This window comes from Pituophis catenifer, unplaced genomic scaffold (assembly GCF_029215685.1).
Source record: "Pituophis catenifer annectens isolate HBS135680 unplaced genomic scaffold, rPitCat1.0.hap2 SCAF_7, whole genome shotgun sequence".
Taxonomy (NCBI): domain Eukaryota; kingdom Metazoa; phylum Chordata; class Lepidosauria; order Squamata; family Colubridae; genus Pituophis; species Pituophis catenifer.
The window spans coordinates 54,324,869-54,341,898 of NW_027256887.1; the positions used below are offsets into that span (position 1 = coordinate 54,324,869).

Below are 17,030 nucleotides of genomic sequence, written 5' to 3' on the forward strand. Positions count from 1 at the left end.
TCTAAATTGCATCAGTTAGCAAGTATGTAGCATTGGACACAAGTAGTGTGTTAGAACAATGCTACAAATAGTGTAGCAATTTTTGTTGACCTAGAATATATACTGATAATATCCCCTTCAGCAGTGACAATAGCACACTTGCATAGTCACTTTGAAGTTTTTCACAAAATTCTACTGTGATAAAGAAAGCGAAGAAGAAATGTGATACAATTGTAAGCAACATCTTTTATGTGAACCGTACAAAATAAACAATACTATACAAAAAGAATAACTTTTGCTTCACATAATATATTGCTTTAACTTAACAGGAAAAGGCTTTTTAAATCTAAGCGCAGATTAACTATTTTATTTGTGTTGTCAGCTCTTGAATCAGGTTCCCAAGCAAAAGAACTTCTGGATGTAGATGGTTCCTCCGTAATTTTAGAAAATGGAGTTACTAAACTGAACACCATAGGTCATTATGGGGTAAGAATAAACATCCAAATGTGTTGAAAATTTGCCTTTGTTAGAGGAGTATTAGGCAGATGTTAATTTATAACATGCATTTTCATTTTGTTAACATACAGAGCATATGTAAAGTATGACAATTTGATACAGATTTCAAGAAAAGTAAGAAAGATGCTTTATTGTATGATTTCAGATTTCAGATGGAGCAACAATGAAAGTATTTAAGAAGATATATCAAGATATATCAGCTGGTAAAATAAGTAACATATTTATATAATATATTGTATTTTTGAAATTTTAAGTTTGTGGTAATTCTTTAACTTATAATTGAATTATAATTCAGAAGTTCATATGAACTGAGAATATAGAACCAATTTAGATATACAGTAATATGATAAGAACTAAAATTATTTAACTGAAGAAAAATTAAATATTCTGTTCTCAATTTTGGGCAGCTTTATGATTTTAAGAAGCTCATTTGCCCAGTCCAGGATTTCAATTCTCTCCGAATCAAACAAAATGAAAGACAAATTGTATACTTCATGCCTTGCAAAAATCAACTCATAGAAGTCCTGGCAAACCCGATTTTGAAAAACTAATTGAAAACCAATTGTTACTCAATTTACTCCCTCCAGATGTTAATAATAATAACAATAATAATAATTTTATTTATATACCGCCCTTCTCCCGAAGGACTCGGGGCGGTGTACAGCCAAGATTAAAAACATAAATATACAATATCATAGTTAAAATTAATTAAAATCATTACATAGTTTTGGCCAAATTTTAAAAACCCAATATTAAAACCCAATTTAAAATCATTCAGTTAGACAGCCCTGCCTGTCGGAACAGTAGGGTCTTGAGGGCAAAGTGAAAGACCCGGAGGTCAGAGATGTTACGAATATCCGGGGACAATTCATTCCAAAGGGCAGGAGCTCCGACAGAGAAGGCCCTCCTGGGTATTGCCAGCTGACATAACTTGGCCGACAGTATCCTGAGGAGTCCCTCTCTGTGGGAGCGGACTGGTCGGTGGGAGGATATTGGTGGCAGAAGGCGGTCCTGTAAATATCCTGGTCCTATGCCATGGAGCACTTTAAAGGTGGTGACCAACACCTTGAATTGCACCCAGAAGACCACTGGGAGCCAGTGCAGTTCGCGGAGGAGAGGTGTTACATGGGCGTAATGAGGTGCACCTATAACCACCGCGCAGCTGCATTCTCGACCAGTTGGAACCTCCAAGTGCTCTTCAAGGGGAGCCCCATGTAGAGAGCATTACAATAGTCCAGACGGGAGGTGACGAGGGCGTGAGTGACCATGCGCAAGGCTTCCTGGTCCAGAAAGGGACGCAACTGGCGGATCAGGCCAACCTGATAAAAAGCCCCCCTGGCTACGGCCGTCATATGCTCTTCTAAAGACAGCCGTGAGTCCAGGAGGACACCCAGATTACGAGCCCTCTCTGTGGGGAGCAAAGATTCACCCCAATAGTCAGCGATGGCACCAGCTGACTATACCGGGACTCCGGAAGCCACAGCCACTCAGTCTTGGAAGGGTTGAGCTTGAGCCTATTTCTCCCCATCCAGACCCGCATGGCCTCCAGGCAGCGGGACATCACATCAAGGGCATCATTTGGGTGGTTTGGGGTGGAGATGTAAAGCTGAGCATTATCAGCGTACTGATGGAACTCCACCCCAAAGCAATGTTGAACAGGAGCGGCAAGAGGACCGACCCTTGCGGCACCCCGCAAACGAGATGCCTCAAGGTCGACCTCTGCCCCCCTGCCAACCCAGACTGCGACCGGTCGAAGAGATAGGAGGAGAACCACCGCAGCACGGTGCCTCCCACCCCCAAGCCCTCCAGCCGACGCAGCATGATACCATGGTCGATGGTATCAAAAGGCGCTGAGAGATCTAACAAGACCAGGACAGAGGAGCAACCCCTGTCCCGAGCCCTCCAGAGATCATCCACCAACGCGACCAATGCTGTTTCTGTGCTGTACCCCTGCCTGAAGCCCGACTGATACGGGTCCAGATAGACAGCTTCCTCCAGGTACCGGGGTAGCTGTCATGCCACCACACTCTCGACAACCTTCGCCACAAAACAAAGGTTGGAGACCGGACGGTAATTTGCTAATACAGCCGGGTCCAGGGATGGCTTCTTGAGGAGGGGCCTCGCCATCGCCTCTTTCAAGGTGGCGGGAAAGGCACCCTCACTCAAAGAAGCATTTAAAATCCCCTGGAGCCAGCCTCGTGTAACCTCCCGGGAGGCCAGTACCAACCAGGAGGGATACGGGTCCAATAAACATGTGGCAGCACTAAGCCCACCAGAATCCTGTCCATGTCCTCGGAAGCCACAGGGTCAAACTCTTCCCAGATAATATTCTCAAGACTCACCCCCGTCTCCCTCCCCGACTCACCCAGTCGGAGTCCAAGCCTTCCCGAATCTGAGGACTTTATCATGCAGGAATTGCACAAAATCTTCAGCTCGAGCCTACAAGGGATCTTCCCGCACTTCCACTCAAAGGAGGGAGTGGGTCACCCTAAACAGAGCAGCTGGGCGGTTCTCTGCAGATGCGATAAGAGCGGAAAAATAGTTAGATTTTGCCGCTTTTATCGCCACTAGGTAGGTCTTGATATAAGACCTCACCTGTGTCTGGTCAGATTCGGATTGACTAGTCCTCCAAACACTCTCTAGGCGTCTTTTCCGGCGCTTCATCTCTCTCAGCTCCTCGGAGAACCAAGGAGCCAATTGAGATTGGCATTGGGTCAGAGGCCGCAAAGGCACGATACAGTCCAAAGCCCCTGCGGCCGCACTATCCCAAGCGGCCACCAGGTCTTCAGTCGAGTCGTGTGCCAGAGTCTCAGGAAACAGCCCAAGCTCCATCTGGAACCTTTCGGGATCCATCAGGCGCCTGGGACGGAACCATCTAGTCAGTTCCGTCTCCCTGCGGTGGGGGGAAGCGGCTTGACAGTTTAAGCGAAGGAGCGAATGATCTGTCCATGGCAAGGGTTTAATGTCTAGGTCCCCTCTACCAAGATCATTCAGCCACTGACCAGAAATAAAAATAAAGTCCAGAGTGTGTCCCCCTGTGTGAGTGGGGCCTTGCACTAACTGGGTCAGGTCCATGGCCGTCATGGAAGCCATAAACTCCCGAGCCACCTCTGATGTCTCACCGATGGATGGCAGGTTGAAATCCCGCATAACAATAAATCTGGGGGTATCAACCACCACCCCGGCAATCACGTCGAGCCGCTCGGGCAGGGTCGCCACCATGTGGCAGGGAGCCAGATACGTAGTCAGCAAATCCATCTGCACCCCACGACCCCACTTCACAAAAAGGGACTCACATCCGGCTATCTGAGGAACAGTGGCCTCCCTCGGACAAAGACTTTCTCTAATAATTGCCGCTACTCCCCCCCCCTCCCCTGGGCCCTCGGCTGATGAAATGCACGGAAGCCTTGAGGGCTGATTTCAACTAGGGGAACCCCCCCTCCTGGCCCAACCAGGTCTCCGTAATCCCAGCCAGGTCTACACCCCACTCCACAATAAGAGCACAAATGAGGGGGCCTTTGTTAATTACCGACCTGGCATTACATAACATCAGTCGAGGACGAGATGTTGGGATTACTATTTTCTGATATTTGTAAGCAAGCATCTATTTCCACTTAAATATTAATGGTACCAGTTAATAGGAAGGACTACCACGATTAAAGATCTTACCATCTACATTGGCAGTAATCTGAATAAGAATAAATTTAGCTAACTATGCATGTTTCAGTGAATTTTTCCTGAGCATCAGCCTACTTTCTAGGTCATAGCTTGATCTTTATGTGTACATTCAGTTTACCCTTTTTCCCCCCTCTTCACCATGTTGACCAGATGGAGAATATTCTGAGGACTATTGCCATCTGGTAAGTCAGCTTAATACCTAGTAATTAGTCATTTGTTTAGCTCCTTAATCGCAGCATTTCCATGAACATCTGTGTAAACCTTTCTTACAGATATTACCAGATGCAGAAGCAGCCAAAGAAACACAGAATGCAAAACATAAAGGAAAACAAAAATTTAAAGTCAAAGAAATGTATCTCACTAAACTTCTCTCTACTAAGGTGACTCCAAAGTTTTATTTCTTATTGTAAAAGAATGCTATAATGCTATAATTATTTAGTGTATATTCTGTTAACTTACAAAATGACTTGTTTGCATGTGAAAGCTAAAAAGCACTGGGGAAAGGAATATATGACAAAACTTTCTATTTCATATGTAAAGCAACAGCATTTTGGAAATGCTTTACATATAATTGAATACTGACCTTATTAAATACATAATTAAGTATAATTATGCACTAAATCATGGTTGTGTGCATCCATATATATAAGAAGGCTTCCTCTTTCACTTACATAAGTTGAGATTCATTGGAGTCTCAATTACACATAGAGGAGCTCTAAGAAAGGCTGCTTTCATGACACTTGATCAAATGATTGAGGATAAAGTGTTTGTGGGAATGGTGATTGAGGAAAATCACATATATTGGGTCAATTTTCCTAGATGAACATACGCCCGCGCGCACACACACACACACACACACACACACACACACAGTAATGAATTTTTTGTTTTGTTTTGTCACAGGTTGCTATCCACTCAACTGTTGAAAAGCTCTTCAGAAGCATTTGGAATTTGCCCAACAATAAAGCCCCAGTTGCTATTAAATATTTTTTTGATTTTCTGGATGCTCAGGCTGAAAATAAAAAAATTACAGATCCTGATGTGGTCCATATATGGAAAACCAACAGGTAATTTATGTGCCCACTGTAATTTGGCAGCATATAGAATATTCTTGCTTTTTGGCAGATAAAGTTGTTTGTGGTTCTGGGGGATTATTTAGAGTGAATTTGATTCTGTGACTCCTTAGGAAGTGAACAAGCCTATTAGCTCAGATAGAATTTCTGTGCAGCTAGTATCAACTGATGTTAATTGGGAGGACTTCTTAGGTACTACAGGCTCTCTTCCATTCTATAATACATGAAATTGTCAAGTTTAAAATATACATAAAACTGCTGGGTAAGGTCAACTGTCAGTTTGAGGTCAAGTATTATCACTCCAGTTATATATTGACTGAATTAGCAAAGTAACACCATTAAAATCCTAGCCTAATGCTTGCAGGCTATATGGATACGATGGAGTAAACTGACTTAGTCTCAGTCTTGAGAAGACCAAGTTGCTATGTTTACTCAAGCCCCTCCCCCAATATACTAACTTGCAGTCAGATGTACTTCCCCATTTGAGATGGTGTGAAATCTGGGGTTCCTCCTGGACTCTCAGTTCCTGCTTGAAGAGTCTCTAATGCACCAGTTTCCTGAACTATGAGGCCCTTCAGATAGTCACTTACTAACCAGTCATTTCACAATTAGATTATTATAACATGCTCTGGATTGGACCTCTTTTAAAAACCATCCAGAAGCCACAGTTTCAAGAATGCAGAAGTGGAAAAAAGTACTTGGCCTGGCTTAGGCCTGGCTTTCTGAGAGGTTGCTTATCTCCAATTGTTTCTGCCCATCCAGTGTGAGCAAGCAAGGTGGCTGTGCTTTGAGCCCCAAAGATTAAACAGTGCCATCTTGTGGGACTGAGGAAGCATGCTATTCTGTTGCAGTGCCTGGGCTTTGGAACATCTTTCCAGTCATTCAGGGAGCATTCACCCTTGGAAACTTTTAAAAATCTATGAAACTTTTAAAAACATGGTTGTTCCCCAAAGCAAATTGTGTATGCTGAATAGCTGGATGTATTGTTCTTCAGTCAGCCATGGTCCCTTTTTATTTGTATCTCTAATATTATTCTTTTTTTAAAAAAATTGTAAGCCATCCAGAATCGCAAAGAAATTGTGTGAACTGAATACATACATATATGCATGCATGCATACACACATAACAATTTCAGAAATTATTAGCACTGCAGGGCATGTTGAAAATGTGTTCATCAATTGACAGTAAAATGATTTTTATATTACTTTTGGTTAGTGTTTTTTTACAATAAATATTTGCTAGATTTTGCAGGATGAAGGATTTAGATGAAGGATTTATATTTATTTCAATATAACTTTTTAAAATACTTTTTTTGTCTAGTCTGCCTCTTCGATTCTGGGTGAATATTCTGAAGAATCCTCAATTTGTCTTTGATATTAAAAAGACTCCACATATAGATGGCTGCCTGTCAGTCATTGCACAAGCATTTATGGATGCATTTTCTCTGTCAGAGCAACATTTGGGAAAGGTAGCGTCTTATTTTTCATGCATACCAAGAATCTCTTTTTTAAGTTTCCCAGGAAGGAGGGAACATATTCAGAATGGGAGGTGGGGAGGCAAGAGGCAGCCCAGTCTGAAACTGGATAGGAGACAGAGGAAGTGAGTTAGGATAGTCACTCCCTAGCATCTTGTTAGTATAATAGTAGTAAGGATTCAGTCTAGCAAGATTCTGTCTATTGTGCGTTAGCAAATAAACAACTGAACTCTGGCTGAATTGATCTTTGTCATTCTTGGGTTTACAGAGGAATTCTTGGTGCTCTCTGAGTTTGGTTGTTTGCTTGCAGACATTTCATTACCCAACTAGGTAGCATCATGAGTACTAATTAGTGTGGATTTTGCAAACAACCAAGCTCAGAGAGAAACCAGGATTAAAAAGTAAGTCCTGTTAAGTTGTCCAGAACTAACTTTCAGATAAGTGAGTTAACAGGATTACAGTCTTCCAAGCACTATACTATTCCTATTGAAAATGGTCATTTCATCTTTAAATTTGACTCACTGAAAAAATATTTCCTGAGCCATGTCCACATTCTTTTGGGAGCATAGTTTCATACCTTCTATGTCCATAGTTTTTTTTTAGAATAGCTTCATAACCTGCATAGAGAAATGTATTAGCTTCACAAGCTCTTACCTAGCTTCCTGATATGATGTCTGCTAGACTAGGATCACACGGGATGCTATCTAGCCAGTTCAGCCCAGTTTGTGTGAACAAATTATTAATTTTTCCTAATTACCAGAAAACTCTGATCATTTTGCATGAATTGTTATCAAATCTTGTGATGATAAGTTTGAGAAAGGGCCACATTTAGCACAAGCAAAGTTTGCTTTTATAAGAAAGGACTCATAGGCAGGAGGGTGCCCAGAGCACAAATGGGGTGGGGGAATCACACTATCAGAAGTTGGGACCAGATGCAAAAGCCCCTTTCTCTTCTAGGGCTGACCAACTGCCCTATCTTTCCTTTGTATCCTGAAAAGGACTTCATGCTAGTTTTCTGAGCTTCCCAATTCTTCTGTCGCTGTTCCTAGGAAAGTTTTGGTGCACCTGGCAAGAACCAGACATGTATTTGCCTGCTGGCTAGAAGACTATTCCAATGACACTGGTGGCCCTGATGTCCCATAAGACACTTTTCCTAAAACGTTGTACTCAGGAATTTCAGAGAATGGTTGTAAATCTGCAAATAGTCTATTATGTTCACCAAGATTGCCTGATATGACTGATGACCAGAACTGATTGTTCCCTAATTTTGACAATACAATGGGTTCACTGACAAATGAGGCATCTTGCTAACTTTTATGACCTGTCTTTTCTTCTTCCTCCTCAAAGGAAGCGCCAACAAATAAACTTCTGTATGCTAAGGATATACCACTTTATAAAGAGGAAGTTAAAGCTTTCTATAAAGCAATAAGGGATTTGCCTCCACTGCCCAGAGCAGAGCTGGAAGAATTTTTAATTCTGGAATCACAGGTATCTATCTATTATTTCTGCTGTAGTTGGAACTTAAACGTATATTGTAAATGGAGTTGTATCTTACCGTATTTAAAGGACAATTCCCATTAATGAATTTATTCAGACACATATCAAAGGTTCCAGTAATATTTTCCTTTGTCTTTCTATGTTTACTTGTACAGTTGCAAGAAAAAGTATGTGAACCCCTTGGGACTACATGGAGTTTTGCATGAATTGGTCATAAAATGTGCTCTGAACTTCATCTAAGTCACAACAACAGAAAAACACAGTCTGCTTAAAATAATACTACACAAACATTAGATGTTGCCATGGTTTAATTGAACATAACATGTAAACATTCACAGTGCAGGGAGGAAAAAGTATGTGAACCTTTGGACTTAATAACTGGTTGACCCTCCTTTGGCAGCAATAACCTCAACCAAACGTTTCCTGTAGTTGCAGATCAGACCTGCACAACGATCTCGAGTAATTTTGGATCACTCCTCTTCACAAAACTGTTTCAGTGTAGCAATATTCTTGGGATGTCTGGTGTGAATCGCTCTCTTAAGGTCATGCCACAGCATTTCAATCGGGTTGAGTTCAGGACTCTGACTGGGCCACTCCAGAAGGCGTATTCTGTGCTGTTGAAGCCATTTTTTTGTTGAATTACTTGTATGCTTTGGGTCATTGTCCTGTTGCATAACCCATCCTCTGCGGAGCTTCAGTTGGCAGACAGATGGTCGTATGTTTTCCTGCAAAATGTCTTGATAAACTCTGGAATTCATTTTCCCATCAATGACAACAATCCGTCCAGGCCCTGAGGCAGCAAAGCAGCCCCAAACCATGATGCTCCCTCCGCCATGTTTTACAGTGGGGATGAGGTTTTGATGTTGGTGTGCTGTGCCTTTTTTTCTCCACAGAGTGTTGTGTGTTCTTCCCAACCAACTCAATTTTGGTTTCATCTGTCCACAGTATATTTTGCCAGTAGGGCTGTGGAACATCCAGGTGCTCTTTTGCAAACTTCAAACGTGCTGCAATATTTTTTTTGGACAGCAATGGCTTCCTCCGTGGTGTCCTCCCATGTACTCCATTCTTGTTTAATGTTTTCCTTATTGTAGATATGTCAACAAAAATGTTAGCATGTGCCAGAGATTTCTGTAGGTCTTTAGCTGACACTCTAGGATTCTTCTTTACCTCATGAAGCATTCTGCGCTGTGCTCTTGCAGTCATTTTTACAGGAGGACCACACCTAGGGAGAGTAGCAACAGTGCTAAACTTTCTCCATTTGTAGACAGTCTGTCTTACCGTGGACACATGAACATCAAGGCTTTTGGAGATACTTTTTTAACCCTTTCCAGCTTCATGCAAGTCAACAATTCTTCTTTTTTTTTTTTATTGGAAAAGTTTTACAATTACATTTTCTCCCCATTTCCTCCCCCCAACCCTCCCTAGCCTCCCCAACCCCCCCTAACCCACCCCTCCCCCCCGGACTTCCATAGAATATAATCCAAATCAAAATCCCCTTTTTATAAAACTTGAACCCCTCCATCCCCAATATATTTTTCATCTTCACAAAATTCAAATATTTCTATCTTTATATAACACTTTCAGTTAAAAGCTATCTGATACTTCCTAGTCTGATATTTGTTCTGCACATAATCTATCCACTTTTTCCACTCCCATTCATAAGTCTCTTGTGAGTGATCTTTTAGATATGCTGAAATCTTCGCCATCTCTGCAAAACTGGCCATCTTCAAAGTCCATTCCTCGATAGTGGGCACAGCTTCATTTTTACAATATTGACCTATCAGTAATCTTGCTGCTGTTATCATATACAATATCAACTTTATTTCACCCAGTGTAAAACCCTTAACTATACCCAATAAAAACAATTGTGGAGAAAACTGAATTTTTTTCTTCAAAACATTCTGCATAACCCACCAAATTTTTATCCAAAAAGCCTTCACTTTCTTACAAGTCCACAAAATATGATAATATGTAGCATCTAAGCAGTCACATCTCCAACACTTTGGTTGAACATTAGGGTACATGCACGACAATTTCTTAGGATCTAAATGCCATCTATAAAACATTTTATAAAAATTTTCCCTCAAATTCTGCGACTGTGTAAATTTAACATTCTGAACCCAAATTTTTTCCCATGTTTCCAACATCACTGGTTCTGCAAAATTTTGTGCCCACTTAATAATGCAATCTTTAACCAGTTCAGTTTCTGAATCCCTTTCTAACAAAACATAATAAAGCCTTTTAATATGCATTGGACCTTTCTCTTTTATGTCTAACCAATTCCTTCTCATGCATCATTATACCAGTTTTTTGGTCCTCTTTCCACCTCAATTGAAGTTGATTATACTGTAACCAAGTTAAATTAATCCCTTCATCCAACAGTGTCTCTAATGTCTTCAGTTGCTATCTGCCCGCATCTGTAAAAAGAACTTCTTTATATAAAAACCCCCCGAGTGACAATATGACCAAGATCCAGCCATAGCGGTATTTTGTAATCCCATTTGAATCGGTGCTTCTTCCAAACTCTCATCAAGGAGTCTCTAAGTATATGGCTTTTAAATACTTTATCCACTTTGTTTTCATAAAATAAGTAAGCATGTCAACCAAATTCAAGATCAAAGCTTTCTATATTCAATATTCCAGTCTTTTTCCTTCCAAACCAATCACTCAGTTGAGTCAAGGCTGCTGCTTCATAATATAATTGCAGGTTCGGAAGTTTAAGACCTCCCCTTTCTGGAACATCTTGCATAATTTTCAATTTCACTCTCGGTTTTTTCTCGTTCCAGACAAACTTATTCAATCCACTTTGCCATTCTTTCAATTGTTTATCACTTTTAAGCACCGGAATCATTTGAAACAAAAAAAGAAATCTTGGCAAAATGTTCATCTTAACTGCTGCTATTCTTCCAAGTAAAGACAGCTGCAGTTTTTTCCAAGTCTCTTTATCTTTCTGTACATCACGCCACAACACCTCATAATTATTTTGAAACAATTTCATATTTGATTCTGCAACCTGAACTCCTAGATATTTAATCTTTGGTACAATCTCAAAACCTGCCCTCCTTTCAAGTTCGTATTTTCGATCTTGTGTCATATTTTTAACTATCATCTTAGTTTTTTTCTGGTTCAGTCTAAATCCTGATACTGTACCATTATCTTTTATAATGTCTTTCATCTGGATTATTGATTCCATCGGCTGTGTTAGGGTAACAACCAAATCATCTGCAAATGCCCTTATTCTGTAGTCCTCTTGCCTTATCACTATACCTTTCAAGGTACTCGAGTCCCGTATTGTATTCAACAAGACCTCTAGTGTTAAAATAAATAACAATGGGGATAACGGACAACCTTGTCTTGTTCCTTTCTCGATATTAAAATCCGTTGTCAAACTTCCATTAATAATAATCTGTGCCTTTTGTTCTTGATAGATTGCTGAAACCGCCTGTATAAATTGATCCCCAAAATCCATCTTTTTTAAAGTCTTTAATAGAAAATTCCAGTCCACTCTATCAAAGGCCTTCTCTGCATCCAAGAAAACCAGCACTGCAGAGATCTGCTTGTTCTTCTCAAGATATTCCAATAAATCTATAACTTGCCTTACATTGTCCTTCATAAATCTGCCTTCTATAAATCCCGCTTGATCATCATGAATCACCTCTTGGATAACTGGCATCAACCTGTTGGCTAATACAAGTCAACAATTCTTGATCGTAGGTCTTCTGAGAGCTCTTTTCTGCGAGGCATGGTTCACATCAGATAGTGCTTCTTGAAACCAGTAAACCCAAAACAGGTGTGTGTTTTTAAAGGGCAGGACAGTTGTCAGCAACACATCCAATATCATCACACTGATTGCAGTCAAGTTTGGCTCACTTCTGGCTCCAATTAGCTCTTGGAGAAGTCATTAGGCTAGGGGCTCACATACTTTTTCCTCCCTGCACTGTGAATGTTTACATGTTATGTTCAATTAAACCATGGCAACATCTAATGTTTGTGTAGTATTATTTTAAGCAGACTGTGTTTTTCTGTTGTTGTGACTTAGATAAAGTTCAGAGCACATTTTATGACCAATTCATGCAAAACTCCACGTAATCCCAAGGGGTTCACATACTTTTTCTTGCAACTGTAATTATTATTCACCATTTTTTGTGCTATGGATAATAATGGTATCTTTAAATATAAACAGTTCCTCAAACTTTTTTTTTCTAGAAACATGAAAATGAGTTTAATGAGGCCGAGGCCTTGAATAAAATTTACCAATATATCGCAAGATACTTTGATAAGGTAAGAGTCCCAATCATCTAGCCTGGCTAGTTGTGGGCTACTGAATGGCATAGCCATAGAATGGCTCAGGAACATTCCAATTAGGGAAGAAAGTGGTTACTGTATTAGCAATGCACATGATATATGTGGGCAATTTTCAACTCTAAAATTCCTGTTTGGCCCTCCCCCAATACTTATCTCTGCTTTTCTAGTTAGGACAGGGGAGAGGGAGAGGAACTGGACAGAAAGTAACTGGAAGTGAATAAACTGTCCCTTAAGGATTAATAATTCATATGGATTAATGGCCCTGAAGCAATAGGTTGTGATCTTTTTTATAATGACTGAGTCCTTATACCCTATTTCTATATCTATATCTACATATATTCCTATTCTATTCTATTCCATTCCATTCCACTCCTCTATTTTCTATTTTACCCCAGGCACCTTGCATTTTATTCTTAAGGCCAGTCCTGTTTCCCTACTGACAATACAGCATTGTTTTTCACAGGCTGGCTAATAAGATCGTCTGGCGGGGGGGGGGGGGGGAGAGATGAAGAAAGCAACCTGTAGTTTGGTAAAGCCATGCCCAGTACATAAGTTACCCACCCCTTTTCTAAGATTTAATAAGTGCCAAAATTTAATTTAGGAGAACCCAGAGTTCCTTTGGGTTTTACATTCTTTTGTCTCCTGCCATTGCTATCTTCTTTGTCTTGTGCAACCTTTTAGAAACAAATCTTATTTTATGGAAAACTATGATTTCTATAAATAAAACAAAGAAGTCAATGCATGTGAGGTAGATTAACTAGACTGACTTAATATAATTAGTTTCCAAACACACTGAATATCCCATTTTTTTCATGATCTCAAAAGCATTTTATATCTAGCTGGCAGGTAATGAAAATGTTTTAGCACTCAGTATGCCATTATTTATACTTAGATAGTTGATTCCTCTTGATTATTGAAGTTGGAGGTGTTTTTTTTTTTGCTTTTAACAGATATACAACATCCATTTATTGCTATTCGAGTTGTATTTACAGAAACACTTGTGACTGTAATTGAGGTTGCTAGTGCCAACAGAAGTGTTCATCTTGTGATTAATAATAACTTGCAAAGGAAGATGCAAAAATAGCCTGGCTATAGAAGGAATGGTTACTTAAGCAGAGCTTACTTTTTAACATTGGGGGGAAATTTTTTTTTTTTTTAGATAAGCAAAATAAGCATACATTCTTTTGTTCTCATAGATACTGAATAAATTAGAGACAGAACGAGGATTGGAAGAAGCCCAACAGCAACTCTTAAATATAAAAGGTTTAATGGATGAAAAGAAAAAATGCAAATGGGCTTAGGAATTTAATTTTATAATTGCTGCTATTATGGAACCAAATTCAAAATATTGGCCAACTAGTTCTGTTCACACAAAATCAACAACCGATGCCCTCAGATTGGAACAGACATCTCCAGATGTGTCAACAAAGTGGAGCCTGGACTGAGATGTATATCTGCCTGCTGCTGGCATCTGAAGCAATCCCTCTATGCAGATCGTCCCTCCTATATAGATACAATCAAACAATTTTGGTTTATTTTTTTGCATTAAAAACAACCTTAAATACAGATCTTATATAAACAAACTGGTTGTGTTATCGTTCACAACTTCATCTAATTTCTATGCTGTCATTCAGCAATTTATGTGCCTTAAAAAGACCTCAGTTGGTTTCTGATAAGCACAAATATATTCTTGTTATTCATAGTCTGAGCATCAAAATTAGAGAGCGTTCAACTGCTACATGGTTTTATAATGAAGTGTAGATTTTCAACTTCCCCCAAATAGTTACACATTGTGGCATAACTAAAAGTGACGTGGGACTGAAACAGAGGGGAAATTTTCACCCAGCACATTGATACAGCAAACAATTCACCTCTTGATAAAGTTGGTTTCATATCTAGTTCTACCGCTGAAGATGTCATGGACGCATCCATATAAATTTTTTGGCATGATCATGGAAGGGGTTTGCATTCTCTGTCTTCCGAACGCAAATTTACACTTTGAAATTCTTCCATCACTGTATCTGCACTTTTTAAAAATGGAGCTGGTAGCTGGTAGCCTTTCCTATCTGTATTTTCATTAGTATATACAATGTTTCCCTGAAAAAAAGACCTTGACATATTTTTTTGAACTCTGAAATAAGCGCTTGGCCTTATTGCCATGCGCTCAAAAGCCCAATTGGGCTTATTATCAGGGGATGTCTTATTTTGGGGAAAACAAGGTACATGCATTGTAAATATAAGGGCAAAAATAAAAATTACAAAGAGGGTTTTTTAACAACTTTGAAGATTCATAAGCGTATCATAATTTTATTATTGACTATAAAGTAAATGTGAATGAGGGCATCACATAGATATAGGCTCTTCCACTCAGCTTCTATGCCTTCCCTGCTATTGGAATACCAATTTTCTCAGTTATATTTTATAGGGCCCTGCAATGCCTGCATTTGAAGGCAAAAACATATTATCTGCAACTCCTTCAGGAAGTTGTATCTTTTCCTGGGATTGAGGTGGTGCACCAAAGTTATAGCAGAATCTCAGGAATAGATAGGTTTGGTGTAAGGAGTGCTATGTACACACTCTAAAGCACAGGTATCAAACACACGACATCACGTCATCACGTGACGTATCACAACTTTTTCCCCCTTTGCTAAACGGGGGTGGGCATGGCCAGCACGTGATGCATCCAACCTGTGGCTGCGAGTTTGACATCCCTGCTCTAAAGTGTTTTCTTGATTTCAAATATGAAGCACTGCTATGCTTTGTTGCCTATCACATCCTGCTCAGAGTAATATTTACAGGGAACACATCAGAAGATGTTTGCATATGCTGTATCAATTTTTAAAATTTTAAATAGAAAAACTTAAAAGTGCCTCAAATAGTAGGTTTTGATCCCACTACTTCTTGCTAGGAAAATTCTAATGACATTGAAAAGATTAACTAGCCACTATAGGCTGAGGATTCTCTAGGGCGAAGGTGCCCAACCTTGGCAACTTTTAGACTTATGGATTCCAACTCCCAGAATTCCCAAGCCAGTATGGTTAGCTTGTTCTGTAACATACAAATAGATGTGTTCTAATATAGGAGTCCCCAACTCCCCAGCTGCAGACTAGTACCAGTCCTCAGCCCGTTGGAAACTGGGCGGTGCAAATAGCAGGTGACCACATGAAGCCTTATTTGTGCATGTACAGAATTAAGTTGCACGCCTGAAACCATCTCAGCCTGCCACTGCCGGTCTGTGAAACCAAAAAGGTGGAGACCACTCATTGTTTCTAGGAAAATGGAGGGAAAAGCTATTCCTACATTGTTTCTTCTAAGGTGTAAACAGGTAGAGACCTGTATATTTTTCATTGAATATATCTATGTAAAAATAAAAAGCAAACCATTGAGGCCGGTATTGTTTTTTCCTTTTTTCAGAAAATGTTTTACATCATGTGGAAAGTAGATTTTAGAAAATTAAAAGAATATTATGCACAATGTGACTTATTTACCAATAGGTGCCGAACGTTTCTCCCCCAAATAATTACCTATTAATTATTGGATGAGTAACATAGGAATGAGCAAAGCATACAACTGAGCATGGATATCTCTGAAGGCTAGACCAGAGCTTCCCAAACTAAATCCGTGATACAATGAATTTGTATATTCCCATCCCCCACAAAATTAAAATGATTACATTGGGATCAGAGTTGGGCAAGAAATAAGTATAACATTTTTTAAAATTAGCATTTAGTTTTTATATCAAACCATAATATAACCATAATAATCTTTGGAAATAAGCAATCCTCTCCTCCCCATATTTAAAACTGTATTTTTAACAGGAAAGGGAAGGACTTGCTGACTTTAGTTCCTGAATTCAGTTTCATTTTGAAGACAGTTACTCTTATTCAGCAGAATCAGAAAGGAAAGGGGGTGATGATGGCTCTAAACCAGCTTGAGTTAAACACTTGCACAACACAGACAGATGTAAATTGCTTTCAGAATATCTGCCAGTTATTGCCCAGGCACCAGGGCTGCCCTTTTGAAGGGCAAAATGATGATGATGGTGCTTGTGAAAGAAAAAAAATATGAAAAAGACCATTCAGACTTCTTATTTGTCATGCATCATAGAGTTGCTTTGCATTCAGTAACTGTTAAGCCTACTCAAAAAAGGAGAGCAGCAAGGAAGGTACTCAGAATGGGATTTCCAAAAAATTAGCCCTTTTTAAATATCTAAATATGACCCTCTGCTTTCTTTCTTCCCTTTTTTCATCCTGATTTTGTGATTTCTGTTCAGTTGTTCCCCCCCTTCTTTTTCTCCTCAAACAGCTACTCTTTCCTGAATTGTCATGCTGTTTTTTTAATGTTCTATTTCCACTGGGAAATGTGTATATATATTTATATTTCTCTGCGTGAAAGTGGTTTGTGCATGCAGAAAGGATCAGTACTGTAAATGGAGCACTTTATTTCATTTTGAGCAGTAGTTACTAAATTCATACATGTGGGACCAGGGACTGTACTCATTTATGGGG

The 17,030-nt window shown here is 39.7% G+C and overlaps 1 protein-coding gene across 1 annotated transcript in view; it reads left to right on the plus strand.

Moving 5' to 3' along the window:
- Window positions 1–14,657, plus strand: part of PLXNC1 (plexin C1) — a 78,215-nt gene extending 63,558 nt beyond the window's left edge. Inside the window, exons 23-31 of the mRNA XM_070946665.1 lie at window positions 362–465; window positions 641–698; window positions 4,324–4,355; window positions 4,446–4,553; window positions 5,077–5,240; window positions 6,567–6,714; window positions 8,068–8,208; window positions 12,424–12,498; window positions 13,719–14,657. Coding sequence (XP_070802766.1) covers window positions 362–465; window positions 641–698; window positions 4,324–4,355; window positions 4,446–4,553; window positions 5,077–5,240; window positions 6,567–6,714; window positions 8,068–8,208; window positions 12,424–12,498; window positions 13,719–13,823 — 935 coding nt within the window. The 3' untranslated portion in view covers window positions 13,824–14,657. The remainder of the gene's footprint in view (window positions 1–361; window positions 466–640; window positions 699–4,323; window positions 4,356–4,445; window positions 4,554–5,076; window positions 5,241–6,566; window positions 6,715–8,067; window positions 8,209–12,423; window positions 12,499–13,718) is intronic.
- The last annotated feature ends 2,373 nt before the right edge of the window (window positions 14,658–17,030 follow it).